General features: G+C 42.7%; 4 protein-coding genes across 8 annotated transcripts in view; 3 read left to right on the plus strand and 1 right to left on the minus strand.

Moving 5' to 3' along the window:
• Positions 1–2,067, minus strand: part of LOC103386837 (MKRN2 opposite strand protein) — a 3,900-nt gene extending 1,833 nt beyond the window's left edge. Inside the window, exons 1-2 of one of the 3 annotated variants that reach the window (XM_025060129.1) lie at positions 1,589–2,067; positions 1,169–1,411 (exon numbers count right to left, since the gene is read on the minus strand). In XM_025060129.1, the coding sequence (XP_024915897.1) occupies positions 1,169–1,371 (203 nt within the window). In that variant the 5' untranslated portion in view covers positions 1,372–1,411; positions 1,589–2,067. Of the gene's footprint in view, positions 1–1,168 lie in introns of all 3 variants that reach the window. The other 2 variants (XM_025060128.1, XM_025060130.1) reach the window with 2 other exon arrangements.
• Positions 2,068–3,014: 947 nt separating this feature from the next.
• mkrn2 (makorin, ring finger protein, 2) lies at positions 3,015–12,418 on the plus strand. The gene is made up of 10 exons (XM_008321255.2): positions 3,015–3,242; positions 4,403–4,531; positions 4,609–4,739; positions 5,188–5,298; positions 5,386–5,564; positions 8,699–8,764; positions 10,740–10,888; positions 11,649–11,759; positions 11,839–11,983; positions 12,077–12,418. Exons 1-10 carry the CDS (start codon positions 3,217–3,219, stop codon positions 12,236–12,238), a joined length of 1,209 nt encoding a protein of 402 aa, XP_008319477.1. The 5' UTR covers positions 3,015–3,216; the 3' UTR covers positions 12,239–12,418.
• Positions 12,419–12,624: 206 nt separating this feature from the next.
• Positions 12,625–21,495, plus strand: LOC103386834 (protein FAM107B-like). Of its 3 annotated transcripts, none has more exons than XM_008321256.3 (5): positions 12,625–12,895; positions 17,019–17,097; positions 18,411–18,603; positions 20,266–20,428; positions 20,969–21,495. In XM_008321256.3, the coding sequence occupies exons 1-5, from the start codon at positions 12,872–12,874 to the stop codon at positions 21,077–21,079; spliced, it is 570 nt and encodes a 189-aa protein (XP_008319478.1). In that variant the 5' UTR covers positions 12,625–12,871; the 3' UTR covers positions 21,080–21,495. The 3 variants fall into 3 exon arrangements, with proteins under 3 accessions (XP_008319478.1, XP_024916038.1, XP_008319479.1); XM_025060270.1 differs by lacking the exons at positions 12,625–12,895; positions 17,019–17,097 and adding exons at positions 17,120–17,529; positions 17,649–17,730; XM_008321257.3 differs by lacking the exons at positions 12,625–12,895; positions 17,019–17,097 and adding an exon at positions 17,576–17,730.
• Positions 21,496–22,476: 981 nt separating this feature from the next.
• The window catches only part of pik3c2b (phosphatidylinositol-4-phosphate 3-kinase, catalytic subunit type 2 beta), a 25,219-nt gene continuing 19,783 nt past the window's right edge, over positions 22,477–27,912 (plus strand). Inside the window, exons 1-6 of the mRNA XM_025060080.1 lie at positions 22,477–22,772; positions 23,660–24,546; positions 24,893–24,993; positions 25,077–25,237; positions 25,339–25,459; positions 26,010–26,124. Of these exons, the coding sequence (XP_024915848.1) occupies positions 23,734–24,546; positions 24,893–24,993; positions 25,077–25,237; positions 25,339–25,459; positions 26,010–26,124 (1,311 nt within the window). The 5' untranslated portion in view covers positions 22,477–22,772; positions 23,660–23,733. The remainder of the gene's footprint in view (positions 22,773–23,659; positions 24,547–24,892; positions 24,994–25,076; positions 25,238–25,338; positions 25,460–26,009; positions 26,125–27,912) is intronic.

Consider the following 27,912-nt stretch of genomic DNA (forward strand, 5'->3'; position numbering starts at 1 on the left):
AGTGGTTCTCGATCAAGGCATGATACCATACTTTTGAACACAAATCTCCTCTTCCTGCCTCAACCTAGCTTCAACTGCTCTTTCCCAAATCTTCATTGTATGGCTCATTAACTTTATCCCTCTGTAGTTGTTACAACTCTGCACACCACCCTTCCTATGAATGAAACACATCTCCACTCATCAGGAATCTTGCCCATCTATAAAATTCTGTTAAACAACAACAACACTCTATTGCCACTTCTCCTAAACACTTCCATACTTCCATTGGTATGTCATCGGGACCAACTGACCTTCCACTCTTCATCCTCTTCAGGGCTTTTCTTACGTCATCCTTTCTAATCTGATCTACCTTCTTCCTAATAGTTTCTGGTTCCTCATTCCTACGTTCCCTTTCATTTTCCTCATTCAACAACTCCTCAAAGTACTCCTTCCATCTTCTCAGCACACTTTCCTCACTTGTGATTACTTCCTCACTTGTGATTACTTACGCTTGGAGCACTGTATGTCCACCAGTTGTCTTAAATTGTGTGAAAGTGTGATTTATTTAATTTACACCGGAAAGTTGAAAGCACTTAAGAGCACAAGAGAAACTCAACAGACCTATTTTTTAGGATTTCAAACATTAGGATCAGAACTCAATCTCAATTCATGGCTGTCGTTTTCACGATGATATTTTGAGATCCGAATCCATTTCGGATTCACTTCATTAAAAAATGTTTTACACAGTGAAAAAAAGATGTGACTGTTCACAATGTTACACTGTTTACTTTATACCTGATATACAGTATGTCCACCGGTTGTCTGAAGTTGTAAAAGTTTGATTCATTTAATTTACACCACAGCGAGTTAAAAGCACTTCATGTTGTTAAAATGTTTACTTTTGTGAAAAAGAAAACAGTTGTACCAGTTGTGGTGCAATAAATTAAAACCTCTGTTAAGGTACCTGCCTTTGCCTTTTCTACTTTACATTTTTAAACTTAAAAAAAGGCAATGCAATAGTTACTTTCATTGGTAACTAGTTACTTTTATAGTGGAGTAACTTAATTACTAACTCAGTTACTTTTTGGGAGAAGTAACTAGTAACTATAACTAATTACTTTTTCAAAGTAACGTGCCCAACACTGGTTCTGACACACAGACAGGTTGAGTATAAGGTGCTGTGACGGACCTGTTGAAGTTGTCCTGTGCAGGTGCAATCAGGAGACAGCAGGAGGTTTTGTGACCATTGGTGAAAGGACAGGGGAGGCTGACTGGCGCCTCCTGCAGTCTGCTCCCCTTCAGCTCCTCCCCGCAGCTTGGACACTGCTCTGGCACCAAGAAGCAGAAGATGTTCTTCTGACAGTGAGTCAGTCTGATTAGACTCTGCTCCATCCCAGCCTGTTTTTGCCCCTCCTCTTTGACCTTTTTTTTTCTAAAAGAAAAACAAAATTATAATGATTTATTTTGCCTCTCTTCACATGCATCTTTTACCCCTGGTCTGTTGTTCTGCCCCTCCTGTCATGTCCTCAGTCCCTTGCAGTCCTGCTTTTTCTTCCCTCTCCCATTTTTAGTCTCCTTCAAAATGTTGACTCCTTCCAGTATGACTTACCGTTTTCCTCTTTTATCTCCTCACCTCTCCCTTCACTTCTCTCCCTCTATATTTCTTTTTTCTTCTTAACTCATTTCCCTCCTTTTCTGTGTCACTCCTTCTTCTTCTTCTTCTTCTGTTTCTCACCTGGTTGTCAGGTTTCAGCCCGCTAGGTTACATCACATGTCCACACCTAACCAATCAGGTGTATGTTGCTGTCTGACAGTCACGTGGCTTTATTCTGAACATGTGACCCTTGGACCTACGTCTCCATGGAGAATGGGCCTGATTCTGCTACGATGACGTTTACAAATCTACAATAAACACCTATTTTTATGTGTGTGTACATATCTTAATCCGTAAAGAAAGTACGAGTCACGGAAGTCAATGCAGCAGTCAGGCTCATGCCAGTCCTGGATTGAGCACTCGTAACTAGATAGTTCCTCTTACTACGAGGGAAATATTGTATTTAGCGCCTGCTCTCTGTCTACTTAGCGCAGGGGTCGGGAACCTAAGCTGCGAGCGCCTGCTCTCCGTCTACTTAGCGCAGGGGTCGGGAACCTTTTTTAGGTCACATATTTTCAAATCTATTTTCGTGAGAGGCAGTCAGTATTTTTTTGTTTGTTTGTTCTGAATACAACTAAATCTGTGAATTTTTAAACAAGACCAATAATTGTATAAAGTATAATAAGTCTTTGAAGTATGAAAGGTATTAAGTGTTATTTTAAAAAATAAGAACCGTATAATACTTCTTTCCATTAATGCGACTTCTAGTGCTGCATGGTTTTGATGCGATTAGCGCAAATAAATACATAAATAAAATAAAAAATTGTATGGATTAAAATGTGTAAAATACATAAATACAATAAAAAAATTGTATGGATTAAAATGTGTAACGGGGTTATAAATATATGGTTCCACTTGCCATACGAAACAGTTTATTTCACACCTCGTAGGAAAAATCTTAATTTATAGTACGGTCATTAAATGCAACACCCATGCCCGGCTCTGCTGTTCTTATGATAGGTGCACATGTTAGGAGGTCCGTCATTAATTTATTTTATTATTTTTATTTTATCATTAACTTTACTCTTATTTATTTGATACTTTCAGCGCGAGACGTCTGTGTGTTGCTACAAAATGGACTGACTTTGTTTTCACTTCTCCTTCCAGAAATAAAAGATGGCGTACCAAAACTCTTCACAGCAACAAAATTCACATTATTCACGTGTTGTTCTTATCAATATTGTCTTATTATCTTCCGCCTTTGAAACGTTTTTATAAGTCAGCAGTTTTACACTAATACTTTGCGTTGAGACAAAGACAAGAAGTCGGAAAAGTGACGTAACCAAAGTCGCTGGTAGCCATGGCAACCCTGGTCAAGGCTTTCACTAACCTTTGATCATTGGTAACGATTCATTTTTATTTATTATTATTAAAATAGCATAATTGAAAAATGCGACATCAACTTTTTTTTATGGCCGAACTAAATTGGAATCACTGAAAAATAATTCAGAGGTGAAAGAGGGGGAACCGTCGAGCTGCAGTTGCCGTTTTCTGTCGGCGGCGTCTGACGGCGACACTCAGCCTGTCACCTGAGAGCTTTTTGGTGTTAGCTGATAGCTGTTAGCTGAACCTACACAGGAAAGATGAGTACGAAGCAGGTGACCTGCAGGTGAGACCCTCTGCGTGTTCCGTACCTGTCTGACCTCTGACCGACTTTAATTCGTGACTAATTTCTGAACAAAATCTTTGCAAAGGCGTTAGCATACAGCTCATGTTTTTAGCTATGCAACATGTTCTCAGCTAACGGGTTCAGGTCACACATGACCCTGTCTATAAGGCTGCGACCATTAATGGACTGATCATCTCTGATATTCGAAAATATCACAATTCCCACGTGTGCGTGTGTTTTATGGTCGCGTCGATTAATCACAGAGATTTGTCTGCAAGACGCAGTGATTGAGTTGCTGTTTGTCACTCTTGATGACATTCTATACATTTATGAACTGTAGCTGAGGTATTTAGTAATTAAGAGTTTTGAGGAAATTTAAAGAGATCTAAGATTAATCCGATGGAAACTGAAAACAACTATAAAAAAAGACTTTCAAAGCTCAGAATAACTAACAGATGTATTCCAGTTTTATTTGTAACATCCCACCTTTGACCCGAATGGTACAATGTATGATCCGTCAAAGACCGATAACTAACAGATGTACCCACCTTTGACCTGGTACAATGTATGATCCGTCAAAGACCGCTAACCTTTAACTCTTAGCACTGACGTGATGACCATATTTGGAAAAAGACAGTAACGCCATCATGTAACATCAGGTGTGGACAATAGTGTAGCAGTACATTTACAACTAAGAGTGTATTGTAAGTTAAGTTGAGAAAATATTTAAATGTGTTTTTGCACACATTTTTCTTCAGAGTGTGATAGTACAGGAAAGATGTGGTTTGGTAAGGTTACAGTTCAGTCCATTTTCTGTACAAAAAGAAATGGGGGAGTCACAAAAATGACGATTATGAAAAAGATTAACAAATATAATTATATGTTTATTCACAAATATATTCTTTATATATTATGTGTGTGTGGAATTGCAAGACTGCTCGTATACACAAGTCTGCTCTCGTGTAGTAAAAGTCAACGCAACAAGTCACCGATGACACAATTTACATTTTCGGCCATTAATAAAACCACACCGGGAGGGAACGCTTTAGAATAATCTGTATTTACTGAAAACATACAGATTATTCACATGATAAATACAATACATCAATTCATTTGTTCCGAATCTGCTGTGCTGAATGGTTCGTGTTTGTGCATTTTAGGTACTACCTTCACGGTGTCTGCAGAGAAGGAAGTCGTTGTATGTTTTCTCACGACCTGAACAACAGTAAACCTTCAACAATCTGCAAGTATTACCTCAAAGGAGTATGTGCCTATGGAGAACGTTGCAGGTAAAAAAACACACACACACACGCACATACACACCTGACATGTCATTGCCATCACCAAAACAATTTTCTGCGTACAGGTATGATCACGTCATGCCGTCGTATAAAAGTGGAGGAGGGGGAGGATCCTCCAATCCAACAGGAGGGTGTTCTGTGGGTGAAGCCTCACTCAGAGGTGGAGCTCGACAGAATCTGGTCCTGAGAGACAGGGGTGAGGGCACACATTCAAACCGATACACACACACACACCACCACATGGTACAATGGTCATCATCTTCTGTAGAAACATCCTTAGCGTTTGGTACTTTATTCACAACAAAACAATGTGAAAAACAAAGTTCAGTGAAGAGGAGAAATTTAACCAAAGTGAAAACCGAAGCTCCTCTTTGTCCTAACTTTATTTTGTAAATGGAAGATAAAAGAATATAAAAGGTGCCGTTTTCAGGGACAGTTGAAATGACGGATGGCTGAATGAGATGGTTTCTTCTGCAAATTGCCGAAGTGACGACACACCTGAGTGATGATGACACAGAATTTTTTTTTTTTTTTAAATTCATAAACAAACAGCAGTCAGCTGTCAAAGATAGAATAAGAAATGATTCAGAACACACTGAAACTGAAACTATCTGAATGACCTTTGCTCCCCCTCCCCCCCCCAGCTCTCACTACAGAGCGAAAGTCAAGACCTGTATCCGACAATGTGAGGTCAGAGGTCACAGTTGTTCCTCAGTCCTACGTCGAAGCCATCAGGACGAACCTGGAACAGCAAGGTTAGCCATGACTCGCTTTGGCCTCTGTTTGTCTGAGATCTGTATGATGTCATTATGATGTCATTTTCCTTCTACCCCTGTCTTTAGCCTCTCCTCCAGCTGCTGGGGATTCACAGGATTCTCTCCCGCCGCTGTGCCCCTATGCTGCAGCTGGACAGTGTTTTTATGGCAATGACTGTACGTATCTCCATGGCGACCTGTGTGAGGTGTGCGGGCGACAGGTTCTCCACCCTCATAATCCAGAACAGAGACGAGTACACGAGAAGGTTTGATTATCGCTTGATTATCTGAATAACTTCGAACAGGAAGTCTGTAGTAGTGATGTGTTTTTTTTTGTGAACGGTTTGTTCAAGATTTATTCAATTTTACTGTTCAAGAGTAAACCATCCAAAGTTTCTTTTTTCAACACTACTCTGTAGCTGTTACAACAGATCAGATCCAGTATAACCCTGTATACAGCTACCACAGAGAGTACAGATACAGGTATAAAAGTCCATGTAGAAATAAAATACAAATAGAGGTATGCAGGCACACGTAAAGCAGGGGTCAGAAACTTTTTTTAAACTAAGAGCTACTCGGAGGGTACTTACTAATACGAAGAGCTACTTCTACCGTATTTTTCGAACCATAATGCGCATCGGATTATAAGGCACGATATCAAGGAACGGGTCTATTTTCATACATAAGACGCACCGGATTATAAGGCACGAAACAACGAAACAATCAAGCATGCCCCGGATCCCTCTCGTCATTATCGGAGTCAGTCTTGTTGCTGTTACTTAAGTTGTTCAGTGACGATTCCAGTCGTGAAAGCCTGGACAGCATTTGAGACTGATACCTTAGCCCAGGTGCCCACGATCCATTAGCAGCGTTGCCTCCCTGTCTTGCTTAATGAGTATTCACCTTCTGTCATCCAATGTTCCCTCGCAGCGCGCAGTTGAACTTTGTTCGCCATGTTAACTCCAATATTTAGCGGTTGGAATTCTTTAGTTAATCCATCACCGAAATGATGGCCCCCGAATTAGTTTGCTTCACTTGGGTTTTGACAAAATCGGTGAGATGGGCGCGCATGGAATCTCAGATCAATAGGGACGGAGATTTATGAAAAAAGGTAGTGACCTAAGTTGGACACAGTAGGGCACTGTTGTTGTTTCAGAGTCAGGTGGTTGTCACTATTTTTGTTCTGGATGGTCACCGTATTTTTGGTTTTGACGCTGTGCGGTGTGGAAGCGCAGATGTTGTTTTGCAGAGAGTCTGTGTTTTGCCTGGAGAAATAAAAAGAGGTTTTGACCATGGAAAAAAAAAAAATTGTCAGCCATGCGTCTGACTCGTCCTGCATCACAGCATACATCGACAATACAAAAACTCAATGCAGAGTCTCCGGATTTGGGTTATACAACCATACTGTAACAATTGTTGCAGACCATCTTCTAATTGTAATAACAGTTAAACGTCACTGTTGGTTTCCAGTGTCCTTCGTTTGTGTGCTGTCATGTGAGATGCGCTGTGTTTGGCTTTATAAAATCGGTTCGAGGTCAGTAAGCACAACCAGAATTAATAGGATTAAAGGATTTTAAGTGAATTAGTCCGAAAAATACAGTACAATTTTTGACCCTGTTGGCTATTTTTTTTTTTTTTTTTAAGAACATACGTGTCGGGCACCTAAAGTTGTTCATGGGGGCTAGCCAGGTGACCCTGACATAGGTGTGCATTTACACTGTCCTCATAGAGATATACACTATATTACCAAAAGTATTGGCTCACCTGCCTTGACTCCTACTATAAACTGAAGTGCCATCCCATTCCTAACCCAGAGTTCAATATGATGTCGGTCCACCTTTTGCAGCTATTACAGCTTCAACTCTTCTGGGAAGACTGTCCACAAGGTTGAGGCACGCTTTTCCATCTGGCAATCTGATGGACGAGTCTGGGTTTGGAGGTTGCCAGGAGAACGGTACATTTCAGACTGCATTGTGCCGACTGTGAAATTTGGTGGAGGAGGAATTATGGTGTGGGGTTGTTTTTCAGGAGCTGGGCTTGGCCCCTTAGTTCCAGTGAAAGGAACTTTGAATGCTTCAGGATACCAAAACATTTTGGACAATTCCATGCTCCCAACCTTGTGGGAACAGTTTGGAGCGGGCCCCTTCCTCTTCCAACATGACTGTGCACCAGTGCACAAAGCAAGGTCCATAAAGACATGGATGACAGAGTCTGGTGTGGATGAACTTGACTGGCCTGCACAGAGTCCTGACCTGAACCCGATAGAACACCTTTGGGATGAATTAGAGCGGAGACTGAGAGCCAGGCCTTCTCGACCAACATCAGTGTGTGACCTCACCAATGCGCTTTTGGAAGAATGGTCAAAAATTCCTATAAACACTCTCCTCAACCTTGTGGACAGTCTTCCCAGAAGAGTTGAAGCTGTAATAGCTGCAAAAGGTGGACCGACATCATATTGAACTCTGGGTTAGGAATGGGATGGCACTTCAGTTCATAGTACGAGTCAAGGCAGTTGAGCCAATACTTTTGGTAATATAGTGTACATATCCATGTAGAGTACACATACAGGTATTCAGCACCACATAGAGTACACATACAACTCCATGTAAAGTAAAGATACAGGTATACAGGTCCGCTGTGGTCCCCAATCCTTGGGTACCGGGGCCGTACAGACACAATGCATAACTTAGATTATTTCCGTTTTATTTATTATCTGATTCTGAACAATGTTTTATTTTGAAAAATTAACCGGATTCTCTCCGCCGCATCTGTCCATGACTCACACTTGATACATGTCAAGATGCTCACCTCAGTCACAAAAAACGTCTCTGGAATGTTTCTTTGCGAGGGGCAAAAGTAGCAGTGAGGAGACAAAAGAGGAGCCTACGTCGTCAAAGAAAAAGAAAGCTGCATTTCAGAGACAATTCATGGAGTCCAACTTGAAATATGGATTTTTTGCAACGTGGTTGTTCCCACACACCAGGCCGAGTGATTCTCTGAGACAGTGAAGCGATCAAAACTGCTTTGCCTCTTTTAGACCAAGCGTTCTGCAACAAAAGACGAGCGCGGTGTCACGAGGACACTGCTAATGAAGTTGCATACACAGTGGCTTAACGTTTATTAGTATATTTAGAAAATGGCGCTCGTATCATTTTATTTAGTTGACACTTTATTTAGCATAGATAGGGATATACTGGTCCACGTAGAGTACAGATACAGGTGTTCTGGTCTACGTAGAGATACAGGGGTGAAGCATGTAGAGAAGTCAAACTGAGGCCAGCACTCTGTGATGAAATTAAACATCTTAAAAATAAAAAAACAAATCCCATAAAACTTAATCTAACACTACTTATTAATAATATTAGTTGTTTACACTAAATCTGTTTTCTGTCCTTTTCAGATGTGTCTCCTGCTCTTTGAGGCAGACATGGAGAAAGCTTTTGCTGCTCAGCTAAGTCAGGACAAGGTGAGTTTGTGGAGTCATTGCCGTGAGACTAATAAGTCATGTTTGTGAGTTTATCAAGTCATGGATCAAGTTTGTCCAATAATGATGATGAGAGTTCGTCGTGTCATGGTTCATGGTGATTGTTGAAACATACACTATATGACCAAAAGTATTGGCTCACCTGCCTTGACTCCTACTATGAACTGAAGTGCCATCCCATTCCTAACCCAGAGTTCAATATGATGTCGGTCCACCTTTTGCAGCTATTACAGCTTCAACTCTTCTGGGAAGACTGTCCACAAGGTTGAGGAGAGTGTTTATAGGAATTTTTGACCATTCTTCCAAAAGCGCATTGGTGAGGTCACACACTGATGTTGGTCGAGAAGGCCTGGCTCTCAGTCTCCGCTCTAATTCATCCCAAAGGTGTTCTATCGGGTTCAGGTCAGGACTCTGTGCAGGCCAGTCAAGTTCATCCACACCAGACTCTGTCATCCATGTCTTTATGGACCTTGCTTTGTGCACTGGTGCACAGTCATGTTGGAAGAGGAAGGGGCCCGCTCCAAACTGTTCCCACAAGGTTGGGAGCATGGAATTGTCCAAAATGTTTTGGTATCCTGAAGCATTCAAAGTTCCTTTCACTGGAACTAAGGGGCCAAGCCCAGCTCCTGAAAAACAACCCCACACCATAATTCCTCCTCCACCAAATTTCACAGTCGGCACAATGCAGTCTGAAATGTACCGTTCTCCTGGCAACCTCCAAACCCAGACTCGTCCATCAGATTGCCAGATGGAAAAGCGTGATTCATCACTCCAGAGAACGCGTCTCCACTGCTCTAGAGGCCAGTGGCGGCGTGCTTTACACCATTGCATCCGACACTTTGCATTGCACTTGGTGATGTGTGGCTTGGCTGCAGCTGCTCGGCCATGGAAACCCATTCCATGAAGCTCTCTGCGTACTGTACTTGGGCTAGTTTGTTGAGACGTGTGCGAGTTTGTTGAGTCATAGACATGAGTTTGTCCAGTCACATTAGGGGTTGGCGAGTCATGATTCGTGGTTTATGGTGTAAATTTACCAGTTGTGGTCTTGAGTTTGTCACCAAGTCACCATTGTGAGTTTATTGAGGCACGTTTGAGACCTTGACGAGTCACAGTTGTGAGTCTGTCGAATCACAGTTGTGAATTTGTTGAGACAGTCACGAACTTGTCCGGTCATGGATGCAAGTTTGTCAAGTCGTGTAGAGAGTTTTTCAAGTTTTAGTTGTGAGTTTGTCTAGTCATGGTTGTGTTGTCATGTCATTTTTGTGAGTTTATCGAATCATGGTTGTGAGATTATTGTATCAAGGATTACGCTTTGTCCAATAATGATTGTCAATTTCCAGGTCATGGTTCAGGGTTGTGAGATTGTTGAGTCAGGGTTGTGAGTTTGTCTAGTCACAGTTGTCAGTTTAATGTTGTCATTGGGAGTTTATTAAGAAATGTTTAAGACTTTGTCGAGTCACAGTTGTGAGTTTAAGGAGTCATAGTTATGTGTTAAGTAATGATTGGGAGTTTATCAAGTCATGGCTGTTAGTTTGACAAGTCATTGTTACGAGTTTATCATGTTATAGTTGGTCTGACCAATCATAGATGAGAGTTTGACTAGCCCAGGCTTGTGAATTTGTCAGGTCATAGTTTTCAGTTTGACGAGTCAAAATTCAGAGTTTGACAAATCCTCATTGGGAGTTTATTGAGACACGTTTGAGACAATGTTGAGTCACGGTTGTGAGTTTGAGGAGTCATTGATGTGAGTGTGTCATAGCATGGCTTGAATTTTCTGTTTCTGATAATAATCGAGTTTGAGTGGTCTATGCTTGTGAGTCACAGTTATCAGTTTGATGAGTTCAAAATTGGAAGTTTTAACGAGTCACTTTTGTGAGTTTGTTGAGTCATAGTTTTGTCATCCTTTATTTGTAATGCGCCACATATATTAGTCTTGTTGTTTTTATTTTCTTTTTAGGTGTGTTCCATCTGTATGGAGGTTGTGGTTCAGAAGATTAACCCGTCAGAGCGTCGCTTTGGAATCCTGTCCGCCTGCTCGCACACCTTTTGTCTGTCCTGCATCAGGAAGTGGCGCTGCACCAAGACATTCAGCAATGTCATCATCAAGTAAGCGTCAGACCAGGTTTTACACTAGGTCCAGAATCAAGTCTACGCTCAAGACTTTTTGTATGCGTCAAACCAAGGTCTAAAATGATTTTTGTTTGGATAACAAACATGTCCGATTCTGAGCTATGGTCTGGGTCCTGTTTTAAGGTCTCAGACCTTAGCCCAGGTCTGAGACCTTAAAACAGGACATGAGGTTTCAGAGGTCTAAGGCCTAAGAAACCAGTTTCAGGTTAATGTCAGGAACCAGACTCTTAGACCAGTATCAAAAACTAGAATATTTAATCTAGGATAAATGTTTGATAGACTGGGACCATGGGTGTCAAAAAATAAACAGGCCTGACAACAGGTCCAGGAAAAGACGAGAGAGTAAAACCCAGAGGTAAAACAGGATTATTTATAAGGTCCTCCTAGGCTAAGGACTGAAAACAGAACTGAAGTCTTAATTAAGGCCCGAAGTTAGTTCAAGATAATTCAGCAACAAAGTTTCAGAGACTTTGAAAATAACTCCATGACTGAGGCAGGATCCGTGACCATTATATATGAAGGTTTTTAATTCAAGACCATAATCTGAAAGCCTACAAAAATGACAAAGCCCAGGGCTAAGATCACAGGGACTGCTACTAGGTCTACTCACAGAACCAGGTCTAAAAGACTGGGTTTAGATCTAAGTCCAGGTAAAGAATAACAGGTCCTCTATTAGGACTACTCAACCTGCTGTATTATGGTCTGAGGGTTGAGGTTTGTGGTTTTATGGCTCCAGGTCTTGTCCTGAGTGCAGAGTCGTCTCAGAGTTCGTCATTCCGTCAGTCTACTGGGTGGAGGACCAGGAAGATAAAGATCATCTGATCGAACTCTTTAAGTCTGGAGTTGGGTGAGTAATCAGGCCCACCTCTCTCCTCCAGCTGATAAAATGCCCCAGTAACACCTGCGACTTCACTTTCTGTGTGCAGCAAAAAGGCCTGTAAGTACTTTGACCAGGGTCGAGGTTCCTGTCCGTTTGGAGGAAAGTGTTTGTATCTTCACGCCCTTCCAGATGGAACCAGAGCAGAACCGGATCGACCACGAAAACAGCTTAGCGCCGAGGGCAGCGTGCGGGTCAGAGTTCACACCCTTCTCCTTTAGCCACCATTGCTATGATACTTAACTGTGTACCAGGTGTTTTTGTTGACATGATTTTGTTGCTTCCAGTTCATGAACAGCGTTCGTCTGTGGGACTTCATCGAGCAGCGCGACCAACATTCCGCCATGCCCTTGGAAGATGACATCACCGAATTGCGCGAGCTCTTCATGCAGATGTCCGGTCCGAGTCACGGGGAAGACCCAGTAAATAGGCCTGCTCCAGACCAGTAGCAAGCATCGCTCTCTAGAGTAACCTGTGGAGGCCATGTCTGTAGAGTCATGTGACTGTCCCCATCTGATCGCCAGGATTGATCATTAAACTTTTATTTATAATGTAAATAAGTGACTCACCTTGTGGCATCATTTATGTGAAGCTCATCAATAAAAAAAAATACACATTAGATTCATAAATTGGTTTATTGTTTAATTTACGTCCCCTTCTGTGAATACGGCATGTGTTGTAAATGATGTCGACAATATGTCTTCTGCTGTTTTGACAGACGTTCTCCACAGGAGGCAGCACTGACAGTTGACAGCAGAACGCACGCGTGTGAATTCTGGTCTGTGCACTGAGGCGTGGAGTCTAAGATTGTGGTCTCAGCCTGATCTTGGGGTCTAAGATTGTGGTCTCAGCCTGATCTCTGTCTCCTCCAATCACATTAATCCAGTCAGGGGATCTAAACTCCTCACAGCAGAAAGTCAGAGAACAGGTGGTTGACACACACACACACACACACACACACTAGTGTACGGACTGCTCGCCTGTCAGGACACAGTAGTGGTGGGGGGTGGAAAGATAGTTCTGAAAAAAGGACAGAGGGAGAGGTCAAGTGGACTACAGTTGCAGAACCAAGTCCAGAAAAAATGGGAGGAGTGAATGGGAAGAAGGTGAGTGAAACATGGTTGTTTTTGTTTTTTTTAAGTATGTACAGAAACATCATCAAACCTGACTGAGATGACGATAGCACGACAGCAGCTCCTGTCAATATTGAACTAATTCACTTTTGATTCACTTGGATGTGTTCCTGGTCAGACGTGTTACACTTCGGACGTGTTACTGGTCAGACACGTTACTGTTCACACATGTTATTTGTCAGATGTGTTACATTTACTGTTCATACAGTATGTGTAACTGGTCAGGCATGTTCCTTGTCAGAGGTGTAACTATTCAGATGTGTTACTCGCCAGGTGTGTTACTCGTCAGACATATATGTTACTGTTCATATATGTTACTGGGCAGGTGTGTTACTGGTCAGATGTGTTACTGGTCAGTTTTGTTACTGGTCAGACACGTTACTGTTCACACATGTTATTTGTCAGATGTGTTACATTTACTGTTCATACAGTATGTGTAACTGGTCAGGCATGTTCCTTGTCAGAGGTGTAACTGTTCAGATGTGTTACTCGCCAGGTGTGTTACTCGTCAGACATGTTACTGGTTCATATATGTTACTGGTCAGGTGTGTTACTGGTCAGATGTGTTACTGGTCAGTTTTGTTACTGGTCAGACACGTTACTGTTCACACATGTTATTTGTCAGATGTGTTACATTTACTGTTCATACAGTATGTGTAACTGGTCAGGCATGTTCCTTGTCAGAGGTGTAACTGTTCAGATGTGTTACTCGCCAGGTGTGTTACTCGTCAGACATATATGTTACTGTTCATATATGTTACTGGGCAGGTGTGTTACTGGTCAGATGTGTTACTGGTCAGTTTTGTTACTGGTCAGACACGTTACTGTTCACACATGTTATTTGTCAGATGTGTTACATTTACTGTTCATACAGTATGTGTAACTGGTCAGGCATGTTCCTTGTCAGAGGTGTAACTGTTCAGATGTGTTACTCGCCAGGTGTGTTACTCGTCAGACATATATGTTACTGTTCATATATGTTACTGGGCAGGTGTGTTACTGGTCAGATGTGTTACTGGTCAGTTTTGTTACTGGTCAGACACGTTACTGTTCACACATGTTATTTGTCAGATGTGTTACATTTACTGTTCATACAGTATGTGTAACTGGTCAGGCATGTTCCTTGTCAGAGGTGTAACTGTTCAGATGTGTTACTCGCCAGGTGTGTTACTCGTCAGACATATATGTTACTGTTCATATATGTTACTGGGCAGGTGTGTTACTGGTCAGATGTGTTACTGGTCAGTTTTGTTACTGGTCAGACACGTTACTGTTCACACATGTTATTTGTCAGATGTGTTACATTTACTGTTCATACAGTATGTGTAACTGGTCAGGCATGTTCCTTGTCAGAGGTGTAACTGTTCAGATGTGTTACTCGCCAGGTGTGTTACTCGTCAGACATATATGTTACTGTTCATATATGTTACTGGGCAGGTGTGTTACTGGTCAGATGTGTTACTGGTCAGACACGTTACTGTTCACACATGTTATTTGTCAGATGTGTTACATTTACTGTTCATACAGTATGTGTAACTGGTCAGGCATGTTCCTTGTCAGAGGTGTAACTGTTCAGATGTGTTACTCGCCAGGTGTGTTACTCGTCAGACATGTTACTGGTTCATATATGTTACTGGTCAGGTGTGTTACTGGTCAGATGTGTTACTGGTCAGTTGTGTTACTGTTCAGACATGTTATGGGTCAGTTGTGTGACTGTTCATATGCGTTACTCGTCATGTGTGTTACTGGTCAGACGTTATTCGTCGGGTGTGTTACTCATCAGTGGTGTTACTGTTCAGGTGTGTTACGGGTCAGATGTGTTACTGGTCAGTTGTGTTACTGTTCAGACATGTTATGGGTCAGTTGTGTGACTGTTCATATGCGTTACTCGTCATGTGTGTTACTGGTCAGACGTTATTCGTCGGGTGTGTTACTCATCAGTGGTGTTACTGTTCAGGTGTGTTACGGGTCAGACGTGTTACTGTTCAGACGTGTTATTGGTCAGAGGTTCCATGTTTTGCTGCTGTTACTGGTCACTATATTCTGTCCTTGACTTTGAGCCAAGAAGAACTGATGCTCCTGTAAAGACAAAGTCTAGGAACACTGCTGATATACACTATATGACCAAAAGTATTGGCTCACCTGCCTTGACTCCTACTATGAACTGAAGTGCCATCCCATTCCTAACCCAGAGTTCAATATGATGTCGGTCCACCTTTTGCAGCTATTACAGCTTCAACTCTTCTGGGAAGACTGTCCACAAGGTTGAGGAGAGTGTTTCTAGGAATTTTTGACCATTCTTCCAAAAGCGCATTGGTGAGGTCACACACTAATGTTGGTCGAGAAGGCCTGGCTCTCAGTCTCCGCTCTAATTCATCCCAAAGGTGTTCTATCGGGTTCAGGTCAGGACTCTGTGGAGGCCAGTCAAGTTCATCCACACCAGACTCTGTCATCCATGTCTTTATGGACCTTGCTTTGTGCACTGGTGCACAGTCATGTTGGAAGAGGAAGGGGCCCGCTCCAAACTGTTCCCACAAGGTTGGGAGCATGGAATTGTCCAAAATGTTTTGGTATCCTGAAGCATTCAAAGTTCCTTTCACTGGAACTAAGGGGCCAAGCCCAGCTCCTGAAAAACAACCCCACACCATAATTCCTCCTCCACCAAATTTCACAGTCGGCACAATGCAGTCTGAAATGTACCGTTCTCCTGGCAACCTCCAAACCCAGACTCGTCCATCAGATTGCCAGAACTATATTATATACACACGCTTATACTGTATTACACAACTTTTACTTATTGTAGCAGTCCTGCAAAGTGCTGTGTGCCCAATGAAGTGTACACTGAGTGAATGCGAAGAATGGCTAACACTCCTGCAGACAAGGTGGGGGAGGTGGGTTGGTGTTAGGATGTGTTTGCTTCCACCACCACTGACAGCATGGTGGGCGGGGTCTGTGTGAAGTCTGGTCTATTTTAAGAGCAGTGATCTACAGCAGGTGGTCATGAGGGCGGAGCTCGTCGGTATAAACCCACTTTCTTTGGCTCGTATTTTTCGACCAACCTTCAGCAATGTTCTGATTGAATCTCTGTCCAAATGAAAATGTTTCCTTCCATGTTTTGCTGCTGTAGCTTGACTAACCTTTTTTTTTTTTTTTAATCTTTTTGTGCAGTTTTTCCACATGTTTTGCTCATACTAGCTCTAACTCTAAGGTCTTTTATTTACGAAGTCACCTGTTCTATTTGGTTTAGCTAGTTCTGTAATGTATTACCTTTATGTTTCTTGTATTTTTTTTTTTTGGTTATTTTTTGGCTAAACTTTGGTTATCTTATGTCTTAAATTTCTTTCCCTGTGGCAAAATTTGAAGCCATTTCTAATTTCTCACTACGTTTTTAGCGATTGCGGAGAATGCAAGTTAACACGACCAACATCAGTGACTTTACTTACTACTGTTGGAAGTCAGTGTTAAACTGGTCCTAAAGGCACTTACAGAAAACATGGTTAAGAACAGAACCTGAGTATGTGGTACTATACCTGGTCCTGCTTTTAATTACAGTTCACAGGAGCGTCGAAGCGAACCTGTTGACTGGGGTGTAATATCACTTTTGTCCAACAGAGGTCACACTGTTCTGATCTACACCAGGATTAAAAAGAAACAAAGCTTCATTCTTTAATTCTGCTTTGGGACCCCCCCCCCCCCCTCCCCAGTGTGACAGTTAGGTCAGAGTGTTTAAACCTGATGAAGCGTCTCCTGGAGACCGACACAAAGTCCATTCAGTCACAGGGAACAGGAGGAGGGGCATAGCTCTTAAAGGGGCAGTGTAGTTGAGTGAAGAACTGCACTGTGAGCGCCCCCTGCTGCTGCAACCACCAAGTCATTTAAGTGAGCTCTCAGAGAAAATGCCGCAGTATTTTTTATTATTATTTATATTTATATATATTTCTGGGGAGGAAATCACCAATGATTTTACATGACAGTTGGCAGCAGGTGGGCCAGGGTTCATTTTCACACCTCAGTTTTCTGTTGGTCATGAAAAGATGTGTTTATTAATGTTTTCTTTTTTTTTTCTCCTATATATTTTTTTCTTCTCTGTTTTCAGAAATCGTACAACCTGTACCAAGAACTTCATCCAGAACCGCACAGGTGTACACACAATAGTAAACACACAAATACCAAGAGTAAGTCATCACACAACCATTGTTGAATTTCAGGTTTCGAGTCTGAGGAGTTGGGTCATAGGTTTTGAGGTTTCATGTGTCTCCATTCTGGGTTTAAAGTCTAAAATATTTTTTTTTCCCAATGTCAGATTTTGAATCTTATTTTGTAGGGTTCTAATTTTGATTCTCGTGGTTCCCATTGTCCAGTTCTGGTAGTTCCAGGGTCTAAAGATCTCATTCTCATATGTCTGGGTCTCGCAGTCACAGTTTGGATTTTGGTCACTCTTCGAATCAGCCGAGGGGTTTTCAGAGTCTTACTCTCATGGTCAGAGATTCTGGTCTTCACACTTTCACATTTTAGTTGGGGAATAATGAGCTTCAAAGGAGACAAGGAGTGAAGTGAAGCATCGAAAGAACAAGCAAGAGGAGTTGGACGAGCAAGAAAAAAAAAGGGTGAGGAGGAGGAGGAGGAGGAGCGGGGGGGGGGGGGGTCACCCCTTCTGTCACATAGAGCTCATCCAGATTCCCACGGTCTCACAACAGTTCTCAAAAGTGAATCTGAACCCTATCAGGACAAGACCCGAAACCCAGAAGAAGAGCAGATGGATGTGAAAGGAAGCAGCGGCTCAGATAAGGAGGAACTGAAAACGTCTGGTAAGAACCAGGACTTAGTCTGATCCTGGATCTGACTTTGTGTCAGCGTGTCTGCGGACCAGCACAACTGTGAGTGTTTGGGACAGACCTGATCTGGTTCTTCTCTGTGGTTCTGGCCCTGCTGTGGTTATACTTGTTTGATTTATGTGTGTTCTGGTTGTGTTTAGTTTTGGATGTTAAAACAGTTTTTTCCACTATCTTCATTCTTTGGTCTGGAGAGTCATGAATAACGTATTGATTGATTTGATTCCATATTTAAAATGAATTACACAATTAGTTATTTATGGGCCAATGATTACTCAGCAGACCAATCAGCATCATCTGTCAGACTGGGGACACGTTCAGGTTGAGCTGCCATCTGCAGCTGGTTGATGTTTCCTGTCACGTGACACAGTCGTGGGTGGAACCTCAGCTTTCTCTTTGTGTGAAGTATTTTCCGACGCACTGATGCACATAACTGTGCCCAGTCTGCCGGAAAGAAGAACAAGACATGGACATCTGATCTCTGACCACTGGGATCAGGTGACCACATTCAGCTGACAGGGACAAATAGTCCCCATGGTTTTTGTGTCCACAGACATACCCACTCTCACCGCAACATCACCAAAACAACCCCAATAATGTCCAGAGTTCCCGTCTCACTGTCTCACCTCTGTCTGTCTACATGTCCGCAACTTCAGGGTACAGAGATCCGCAGCAGACCCAGGGCGTCCAAACGGGGCCGTCACCGCTGTCGACCCATGCTTCCCGGTCCGACTACAGGGAAGGGGACGAGGATGACGACCTCATCAAACCCAGGAAACTGGTGAATCCAGTCAAAGCTTCACGAAGTCACCAGGAGCTTCACCGAGAGCTGCTGAGCAGCTGCAGGAGGTAAGAGGGAGGACACGTCACACCGTGAGGGTTGCGGGAAAAGAGAGGTGGGCAGCTTAGGACATGTTAGGACATGTATGAAGGACACATTTATGGAGGACACTTTTTGGAGGACACCTTTGTGTCATTCTCATGAAATCATTAGTACGCCATCGCAGCAATGATTTTAGTAAAATACAAAACATAATAATAAAGATAAGATACGTTTTTTTCTATATGGACCAAAGAGTAATTTCAAAATAAAATTGTATTGCATTTTGTGACTTATTAAGTCACTCATTAACACAATTTGTCCAGATTTGTCTGAATGTCATGTTGTTATTTTAACAGAATAAAACAAACAAAACAAACAAATATACATATGCATATACCATATATGCCAACCATATACAGTAGGTTTTGAAGGGACTGAAAAATGACTTATTAAATGTATCATAATATGTGTATGTGTTTAATAATATTGATAAATAGAGGGAACGTCGCTTCATTACTGATACGGCTAGTTTTCAGTCACTTTTTAAAAAAAATGAAAAATGGTCTTTAATAATGTCTATTTAGGTTAAGTGTTAGAGACATGCGTGAAGAACATTCCTGAAAGACAAGTGAGAGCCATGTATGACATCCATCTGTATGAATCTGTTCTATTCTGTAAGAATGATGGAAAATGTAAACCATTAGTGTGTTTGAGGAATCCTTTGTTAAGATAAACCTCACAAACTGAGGGTCAGTGGTGGACCAACAGCTTCAGTGATCTAGTAAGCTAAAATCACTGATTTTCTCCATGGACTTTGGTCTGTGAGCTAAAATCACAAATTTCTCTATGGACTTTGGTCTGTGAAGTAAAATCACTGATTCTTTCTATGGACTTTCGTTTATTAGCTAAAATCACTGATTTGCTCCATGGACTTTGGTCTGTGAAGTAAAGTCAATCGTTTTCTCCACAGACTTTGGTCTGTGAGCTGTAATTGCTGAATTTATCTGTGCACTTTGATATGAGCTAAAATTGCTGATTTTCTCCATGGATTGGTGTTGGTGGGCAGAATGGTATTAAACGTTTCCACTCAGTGAAGACATTGCTTTGAAACATTGTCCCCAGTTTAACAAGTAGGTGAACAGAGCAGCTGTTACATCATCAGTAGAATCTTATGAGAAGGCATATTGATGATTTCATTCACATTTATTTATGGATCTATCAAATACATGAGAAACCTCAACGTGACACACGACTCGGCTATGGTTTATAGAAACATACTGCCCCCTGCTGGATGAATATAGATACAAAGGCGTGTGATTTAATTAATCAACTATTGTCAATTGAATCTATCTTTAAATAAGGAATAATAAACATTTAAAACGGTTTAGATAAAAGTTGGGATAAATCTTTAAATAAGGAATAGTAAACATTGAAAACGGTTTAGATAAAAGTTGGGATAAACTGAGATAGAAGGGTGGTTAAAACTAGGCTAAACTAAGCTTAGTATGTCAATTCTGAACATTGGAGCATTTTATATTTTGGTAAACATTGGTAATTATCGGGATTAGGATTTAAACTGAAGTTTAATTAATGTCGCAGAGCTACCCCAAGGCTTTAGTCTGTCCAAGAGAACGGAGGTCAACTCCATCTCTCTTAAAACCTCTCTGTCTGTGTGGCTGTGTTCTCAGAACGGGCGGAGTCAGTGTGGAGCTAAAACCGGAGCTCCACAGGGTCCTTGAGTCCAGGAAACGAGATCAGCTGCTCAAACAGAGGAAACAGGAAGAGGAAGCTCACAGGAAGATCTCACCTCTCGAGGCGGAGCTTCAGAAGAGACACAGGAAACTGGAGGAGGTAGCCCACACATACTGTACACTTGTTATGTAGGTTTTTGATGGCTGCACCTATAGTCAAGGCCTTGACCTATAGTCAAGGCCAACAGATTCCAACATCCTTATGATGTCATGTCATTATGACCAGTGTCGTCCAGTGGAGTTGTGCGTTGAATGGTTGACGTGCTAAGCTAGCCTGCAAGAGAAGACAGAGCTGTAGGTCCGGACTAAGGTTCTGTTTCGCACGTACCAATAACTGTACAAGCTGAACTAGCTAAGATTGCCCAAGTCAGACCTGCAGTCCAGGACCCTTGTTTGTCTTTTGGTAATATTTAATTAGTTTATTCATTAGCAATGTCAAATTAACTGAAGAATAGACAATACATTAGAATGGAATTAGCTTTGAAGTCCATAAAAGGGCCCCGATCAAAGAAGTGTCACCCCATTGTCTGATCAATGGACAAAGGCCAATCAGGCACTATCACTAAACAGCAGGACAAGAACACATCTTACAAGTCCATGTCCTGTCTCATTGACCTCGTCTTTCTGTCTTTGTCCAAAGATGGAGAAGCAAGAGCAGAAGGAGCACGAAGAAAACCTGAAGGCCCCTGAATTTGTCAAAGTCAGAGAGAAACTCAGACGAACGTCTTGCAAGGAAGAAAAGGAAGTGTAGAAACTGGGCTCTCCAGGAGGGGGCAGCAGCTCAAAAACTGTCTTCGCGTTTACAGGAGACTCAGGGGACAACAACAACAACTCAAACAGAACATTCTGGGGACAAGGCAGATGGACAGTCTGTGGACAATGAACAGAATCAATCTGACACACAGAGGATAGACGGACAAGGAGCGCTTCTAAGAACAACTAGAAACAATGGAAGAACCGGTGGCTACATTAAAGGACAACTTTATTTGTGTGACTCAATGTTCTTCACAACAAAAACCGACATAAAAAAAATAACAGACTAATAAACAGTAGCAGATAAAATTGAGTAGAAGTGAAAATAAAACTCTGCCCCGGAGGAACTACCAGTCCTGATGGCTTTCAGTTTATATAAAGGGAACGTTTCTCTTTTCTGGACTTGAAGACTAGTTGAAAAACGTACTGCTCTGGAGCTGGTGTAGAGACAATCACATGTCACTGAAGACGCTTAGACACTTTCGGCACGAGAACAATAAGAAGACTCGTACGAGACACACCGGGAACAAAACAGATTGAGGACATACAGAGGACACCGCGTGAAAACTAAGACTGAGGACATACAGAGGACACAGAGGTGTGATGTCACTGAACAGTAACAAGGGCACATTGGTTTGCTCAGGCTCACCTGATCAGCGATGGACAGACAGTAGACCAACCTGTAGAGAAATTAAAATCTGTCAAATGTGCCTAGTTCATGACATCACTGATGACAACATGATTTAATTGTTGCTAAGTGGTGTGTAAATTACAGGTTGGGAATTATGTCGTTTGTTCTAATGAAATAATTACAAAATAGTATTACAAAAAAAATCACATGTAATACTTATTTTCCCACCGGAGTTAAGTGTGGAGACATTGTCAATACATTAAAATGTTTTTTGTAAATGTGTTTTGTATTTGGTACTTTAAAATAAGTTAACACAGAATGTGACAACACAGAAATAATAATATAATAATAAAAAAATCTGCTTTCTTGTGTCTATGTTATATATATCAACTATCACAGATTTGATTCATTATTTCAGTGTAACAAGCTCACAGCTTATCAATTCACCAGTGTATGGTTTTATCTTATAGCACACACATCATTTAATTCATTGTTTGTTATATACAATTTATATTTACTTTAATATATTTAATTCATTGTTATATACAATTTATATTTACTTTAGTAAAACTGACCAAAAGAGGCAGCAGTGACCAGCGGTTTCTTTGTCTCTATGAGCTAAAATTAATTCATTGTCTTTATGGACTTAAGTGCAGGAGATGGGGCAGTTTGTATGGTGAAGCCAAATCTACACAATACAATTCAAACTTTATATGCTTCGCTTTTGATAATGACCGGAAGTGATGTAATTGCTGTTACTGTAATTTCCGGCACATTGACGGCGGCTGCCGGGGCAACAGTGCAGCCACGGACGTGAAGTGAACCAGTGGGAACCGAGATTCAAAGCATTTTCACCCTTCAGAAAAGACAGACACGGCGACACTACCTTTTTCGATTCTACTGCCTGAATGACAGGATCCCATCAGAACCGAAACCCGCGGTCTGGCCTGCGTTCGGACCCACACAGGGGCGCAGATATCGACGGTAGCCGTGAGAAAGTAAACCACGGTATAATGGCACTTACCCCCTACCCCCGGCGACCATAGAACCGACAACCCAGGTAAGACTCGGTTCTGGCTGGTTTTTTAAGGTGAATGTGAAACTGCAAGTCCGGTCTGTTTCAGATGGAGCGCTGACATTCTGTCGAGAGAAGGTCAAACCAAATCCGAGTCAAAATCACGACGTTTTAAGTAAATTATTGTCCTGCGATTGACGTGGTTGTGTAGGAACTCGGTTGATGGACCTATACGGTCCGGTTTAGGGCCCAGGTGGGTTCGGCTTTGGGATGAGACAACTTGACTCCGAAAACCTTCTGCAGGTTCGGTATTTAGTCTGAAATATAGTGGCGTTGGTACCACAACGCCGCTGAATGCTGAACGTAAAAAGACACGTCGACGACTCGTCGTCATTATTGTGAATAATATTTAATGAAAACAGCACAAATGTAGAACGAGTTGTTGTGTATATTTCTTTCTACTGAGAACCGAGTTCCAATTCTTCAGGCGAATGTTGACTGAAGGGAATACCCGTTCACGATTTCATTGGTGGCGTCTCCCACCTGCTCTTGCGCACTCGTGCCTATGTAAAGTTTACGAATCGGTAAACAAATTTTGAGAACGGTTGGGGTTGGACCCTGTTTAATTACGTCACGCTCACCAGTCTCGTGTTGTTGTTGCTGTGACAGGTGACGTCACGTTCACCTATTCCTGCCGAGACCGGTGAACGTAACGTCATCAGACACGGTCCAACTGTGTATACAATATATTTGTATGTATATACTGTATATATGTATATATATATGTGTACATATAAAGTTCCAAAACCTATGTTTTTTTTTGTGTTTTCTTTTAATTTTTAATTTTTTTTTTGCTATTTACTATTTACTAAACTATAGTGTCTTGTGTTGGGTTTGTCATACTGACATTTTTGTCCATCATCTGTCCTCAGCGCAAAGGTCCATGTGTCTTCTCTGCTGCGTTCCCTAAAACAGCCCCTCCACCTGGTGGCACTGGCTCCACATCATGTCGTCGGCTCAGACTCAGAATACTCAGAAGGATAACAATGTTGATGGTGGCTGCCTGGACGCCTTGGGCCTCAGTCAAAGGGAACTTGTTCTGGCAGAGGCGTTGCAGATGGAGTATGACATGCTGTCTCGTCACAAACAGGATAAGGCCCAAACAGGAAGCAGAACTCCGACTATCCCTCCCCCCGGCAGGCTCAGCCCCACCCCTGGTCAGTCCTGCAGCTCTGCCTCATCAACCGAAGGTGTTCTGTCTGGATCGGAACCCGCTCTGAACCAGCTGGCAGACTCCCAGATTCCTCCCCCCATCCCGTCCCGGACCAAGGCTCCTCAAAGCCATTTCACCAAAGAGCCTCTTTACATCTTGAAGGGTCCTGTGGTCAGTAAGGTCAGTGACCCTTCGGGCCCTGGCCAAAGTGACCTAAACGGATCTGGATCTGGAATTCTTTCCAAAGACCTTTCGTCTCCTCCAGATGACATTCCTCCTGCCATCCCACCCAGAAACCCTATTCACCTGCCCTCGGGATCAGTGAATCTGTCGGTGTCACCTCTAGGATCTGCCTCATCCCGAGATGTGAACCTGTTTACACCTGACACTGATCAACCCAAAATGATGGCAGGAGAGCTGGACTACGGTATCACCTCCAACTCGCCCACACTTGGTGGGGGTCGCCCTAGAAGCCGAAGGTCTTTCGGTGCCCACACGGGAAAACCTGTGGCTCGCAGTAAAACTCTCCCCCCGCAGGTTCCACCCAGACCCCATCTTAGCGTGGTCAAAAGCAACAAGAACCAGCGGAGGGTTTCTGCAGGCCAGGTGAGGAGTAGCTGTCTTTATCTAACCAAGTTTTACAGTAAGTGACAAAGGTTCAGTGCGTAGTTGGACTTTATCTAACCAAGTTTTACAGTGACAAAGTGACAAAGGTTCAGTGCGTAGTTGGTTCAGCAAGTGTGTAGCATCTGATCCTGAAAATATCTGGATATGTTGATCCTGAACTTAAGGATATCTTCAGGGTCAAATCCGGATATATTTTATTTAGGTTTAATTAATTTTTCTTTCCTGTCCTTTCCTTTCAATTTGTGTCCTTGGCTATGTTTGGTCATCTGGGTTTGTTTGACTTACTGTAGATGTTCTCTTATTGGTCGGCTGTTCTGACCGACAGGTGTCGTTGGGCTCCAGAATCAATGGGTTTGGATACGAACTGTTTCAGGTATCAGAGGAAAGAGATGAGGAAGTTGCGGCCTTCTGTCACATGCTGGACGTGTACGTACCTCACGCACGCACGCACGCACAGACACACGGACAGTGTCTGCATGTCCTCCTGATAAATGTTCTGCTTGCTCCAGGCTGCGCACGGCGTACCCCTGGAGTGACCGTTCTAAGAACTCGGGCTTCATCTGGTCTCCATCTGTGGGTCAGGAGGAGCTGCATCAGGGTCTGGGCATCAGTGTGAAGGTCAGCGTCATCTGTGAGCACTTCAGAGAACCTTTGACCTTCACCTGCGATGGTGAGAGCAGCACAGCTTCATGTGGACACTGGCTTCTGCCGGAAGTGTGTCGAAGTCGTGACGGAAGAAAAAAAATTCTCCTCTGTGTTTCTGTGATCCAGGCTCATCAACAGTAGACCTGCTCATCTACCAGACTTTCTGCTACGCTCACCAGGACCTGGATCATCTGGATGTGGATCATTATCTGCTGAAGGTCCTTGGACAGGACGAGTACTTCAACAAGTAAATTCCTTCGAACCTGCACAGTCCACTGCAACTGTCAGGCTTCACACACACGCACCAGTCATGTGATCAGTGTAAACGTGAAGACGTTGGGGACCCGCAGGAAGTACAGTTATAACTGAAGACCAGAGTTTGGACGAGTCTGAGTCAGGGATTAAAACAGTCTCACTGAACACACGAGCCGGCAGTTTAAAAATGCATTTCGGTGGACCACATGTCCACCAGCTGCCCACCTCTCTCTGTCTCTCTATCTCTCTCTGTAATTTCGCTGCTCACATCTCTCTGTCTCTCTCTCACTATCTCCCTCTCCCTCCCTATCGCCATCTGTTACCACTGTCTTCACACTGTATCTCCATCTGTTACCACTGTCTTCACACTGTCAGATTGTTACACTGTCCCCAGACTGTCAAAGTGGTAACACTGATGCTGTCGTCCTGTAACAGTACAGGGGGTTTGAAGCCAACTTAGAACAGTCCACTCCAGGGCACAACTGCGGACTTCGGTGAGAAACATTGTTTGACTGCCTGTCTTTTGTGCCTCTGTCTCTAAGCTCTCAGACCCTGGCTTCTGTGGAGTTTGTCCAGCAGTGTCTTAAGTTTGACTGGGACGTAAGACTGGTCCTTATCAACAGGCAAACGATCAACATGGAACTGTCCAGAACGGTCTGACGCACACACACAAACACACAATTAAAGTTAACTCATGGTTCTCTTTCCGCTCCCTCGGTACATCACATATTTGTTTCTTATTCCAATCTCATTAGAGTTTTGCTATATCGTGGTATTTTACTGTAGATACACTATATGACCAAAAGTATTGGCTTACCTGCCTTGACTCCTACTATGAACTGAAGTGCCATCCCATTCCTAACCTAGAGTTCAATATGATGTCGGTCCACCTTTTGCAGCTATTACAGCTTCAACTCTTCTGGGAAGACTGTCCACAAGGTTGAGGAGAGTGTTTCTAGGAATTTTTGACCATTCTTCCAAAAGTGCATTGGTGAGGTCACACACTGATGTTGGTCGAGAAGGCCTGGCTCTCAGTCTCCGCTCTGATTCATCCCAAAGGTGTTCTATCGGGTTCAGGTCAGGACTCTGTGCAGGCCAGTCAAGTTCATCCACACCAGACTCTGTCATCCATGTCTTTATGGACTTTGCTTTGTGCACTGGTGCACAGTCATGTTGGAAGAGGAAGGGGCCCGCTCCAAACTGTTCCCCCAAGGTTGGGAGCATGGAATTGTCCAAAATGTTTTGGTATCCTGAAGCATTCAAAGTTCCTTTCACTGGAACTAAGGGGCCAAGCCCAGCTCCTGAAAAACAACCCCACACCATAATTCTTCCTCCACCAAATTTCACAGTCGGCACAATGCAGTCTGAAATTTACCGTTCTCCGGGCAACCTCCAAACCCAGACTCGAATTATGGTTATGGTCGACATGGATGACCGTCTGGTGTGGATGAACTTGACTGGCCTGCACATAGTCCTGACCTGAACCCGATAGAACACCCTTGGGATGAATCAGAGCGGAGACTGAGAGCCAGGCCTTCTCGACCAACATCAGTGTGTGACCTCACCAATGCACTTTTGGAAGAATGGTCAAAAATTCCTAGAAACACTCTCCTCAACCTTGTGAACAGTCTTCCCAGAAGAGTTGAAGCTGTAATAGCGGCAAAAGGTGGACCGACATCATATTGAACTCTGGGTTAGGAATGGGATGGCACTTCAGTTCATAGTAGGAGTCAAGGCAGGTGAGCCAATACTTTTGGTAATATAGTGTATATATATATATTTTTCAAATTTTCCTAAACCTAAAAAAAATAAACAGCAAAAATTTGGCAAAAAGTAAACTAAAAGGCTCATGCATCGTAGCCTCTCTCAGCATCTCCCCTTGTCTGTCCGCTACTCATTCACTTATACGTTGCTATAAAGTTTGTGCTTTTGTGTTTGGTGGTGAAAGTTGACCCTAATTTAACGCCCTACGATGCCTCCTAAACGCTCTGATCATCTTCTCAGGCTTCTGTTACGAAGCCCAAACGAAGACGCTGACACAGATGACAGTTAGCAGCCTTTATTTTTCTTTACAATGATGTGCGCTCCTTAGCTGTACCCGGCTTTTATATACAGTCCGAACGTCTTGGCCAGTATCACTCCTCTGTTCACTCTCCTCTCTCCCTACTAATATAAGGAGAGGCTGCTTAGTGCTAACTTCAGCCGCACAACCACAATATGTTCATTGTGTACATTGATATTAAATTTATAATTAGAATGTATTTTACATTGTTTTTCATGGGCGGTTAGTTAATTTATTTACATAATATATATGTCTTATAGTTCCATTATTCAACTCTACTGTGCATATAATTGTGTGGAAAAGGGTGATACAGTCTAGGGATGGTTGATAACAGTGTGGTGGAGCTTCGCAAAGGCTAAATATATATGCTAATTATATAATAA

Source organism: Cynoglossus semilaevis, chromosome 11 (assembly GCF_000523025.1).
Source record: "Cynoglossus semilaevis isolate Cse_v1.0 chromosome 11, Cse_v1.0, whole genome shotgun sequence".
NCBI lineage: Eukaryota > Metazoa > Chordata > Actinopteri > Pleuronectiformes > Cynoglossidae > Cynoglossus > Cynoglossus semilaevis.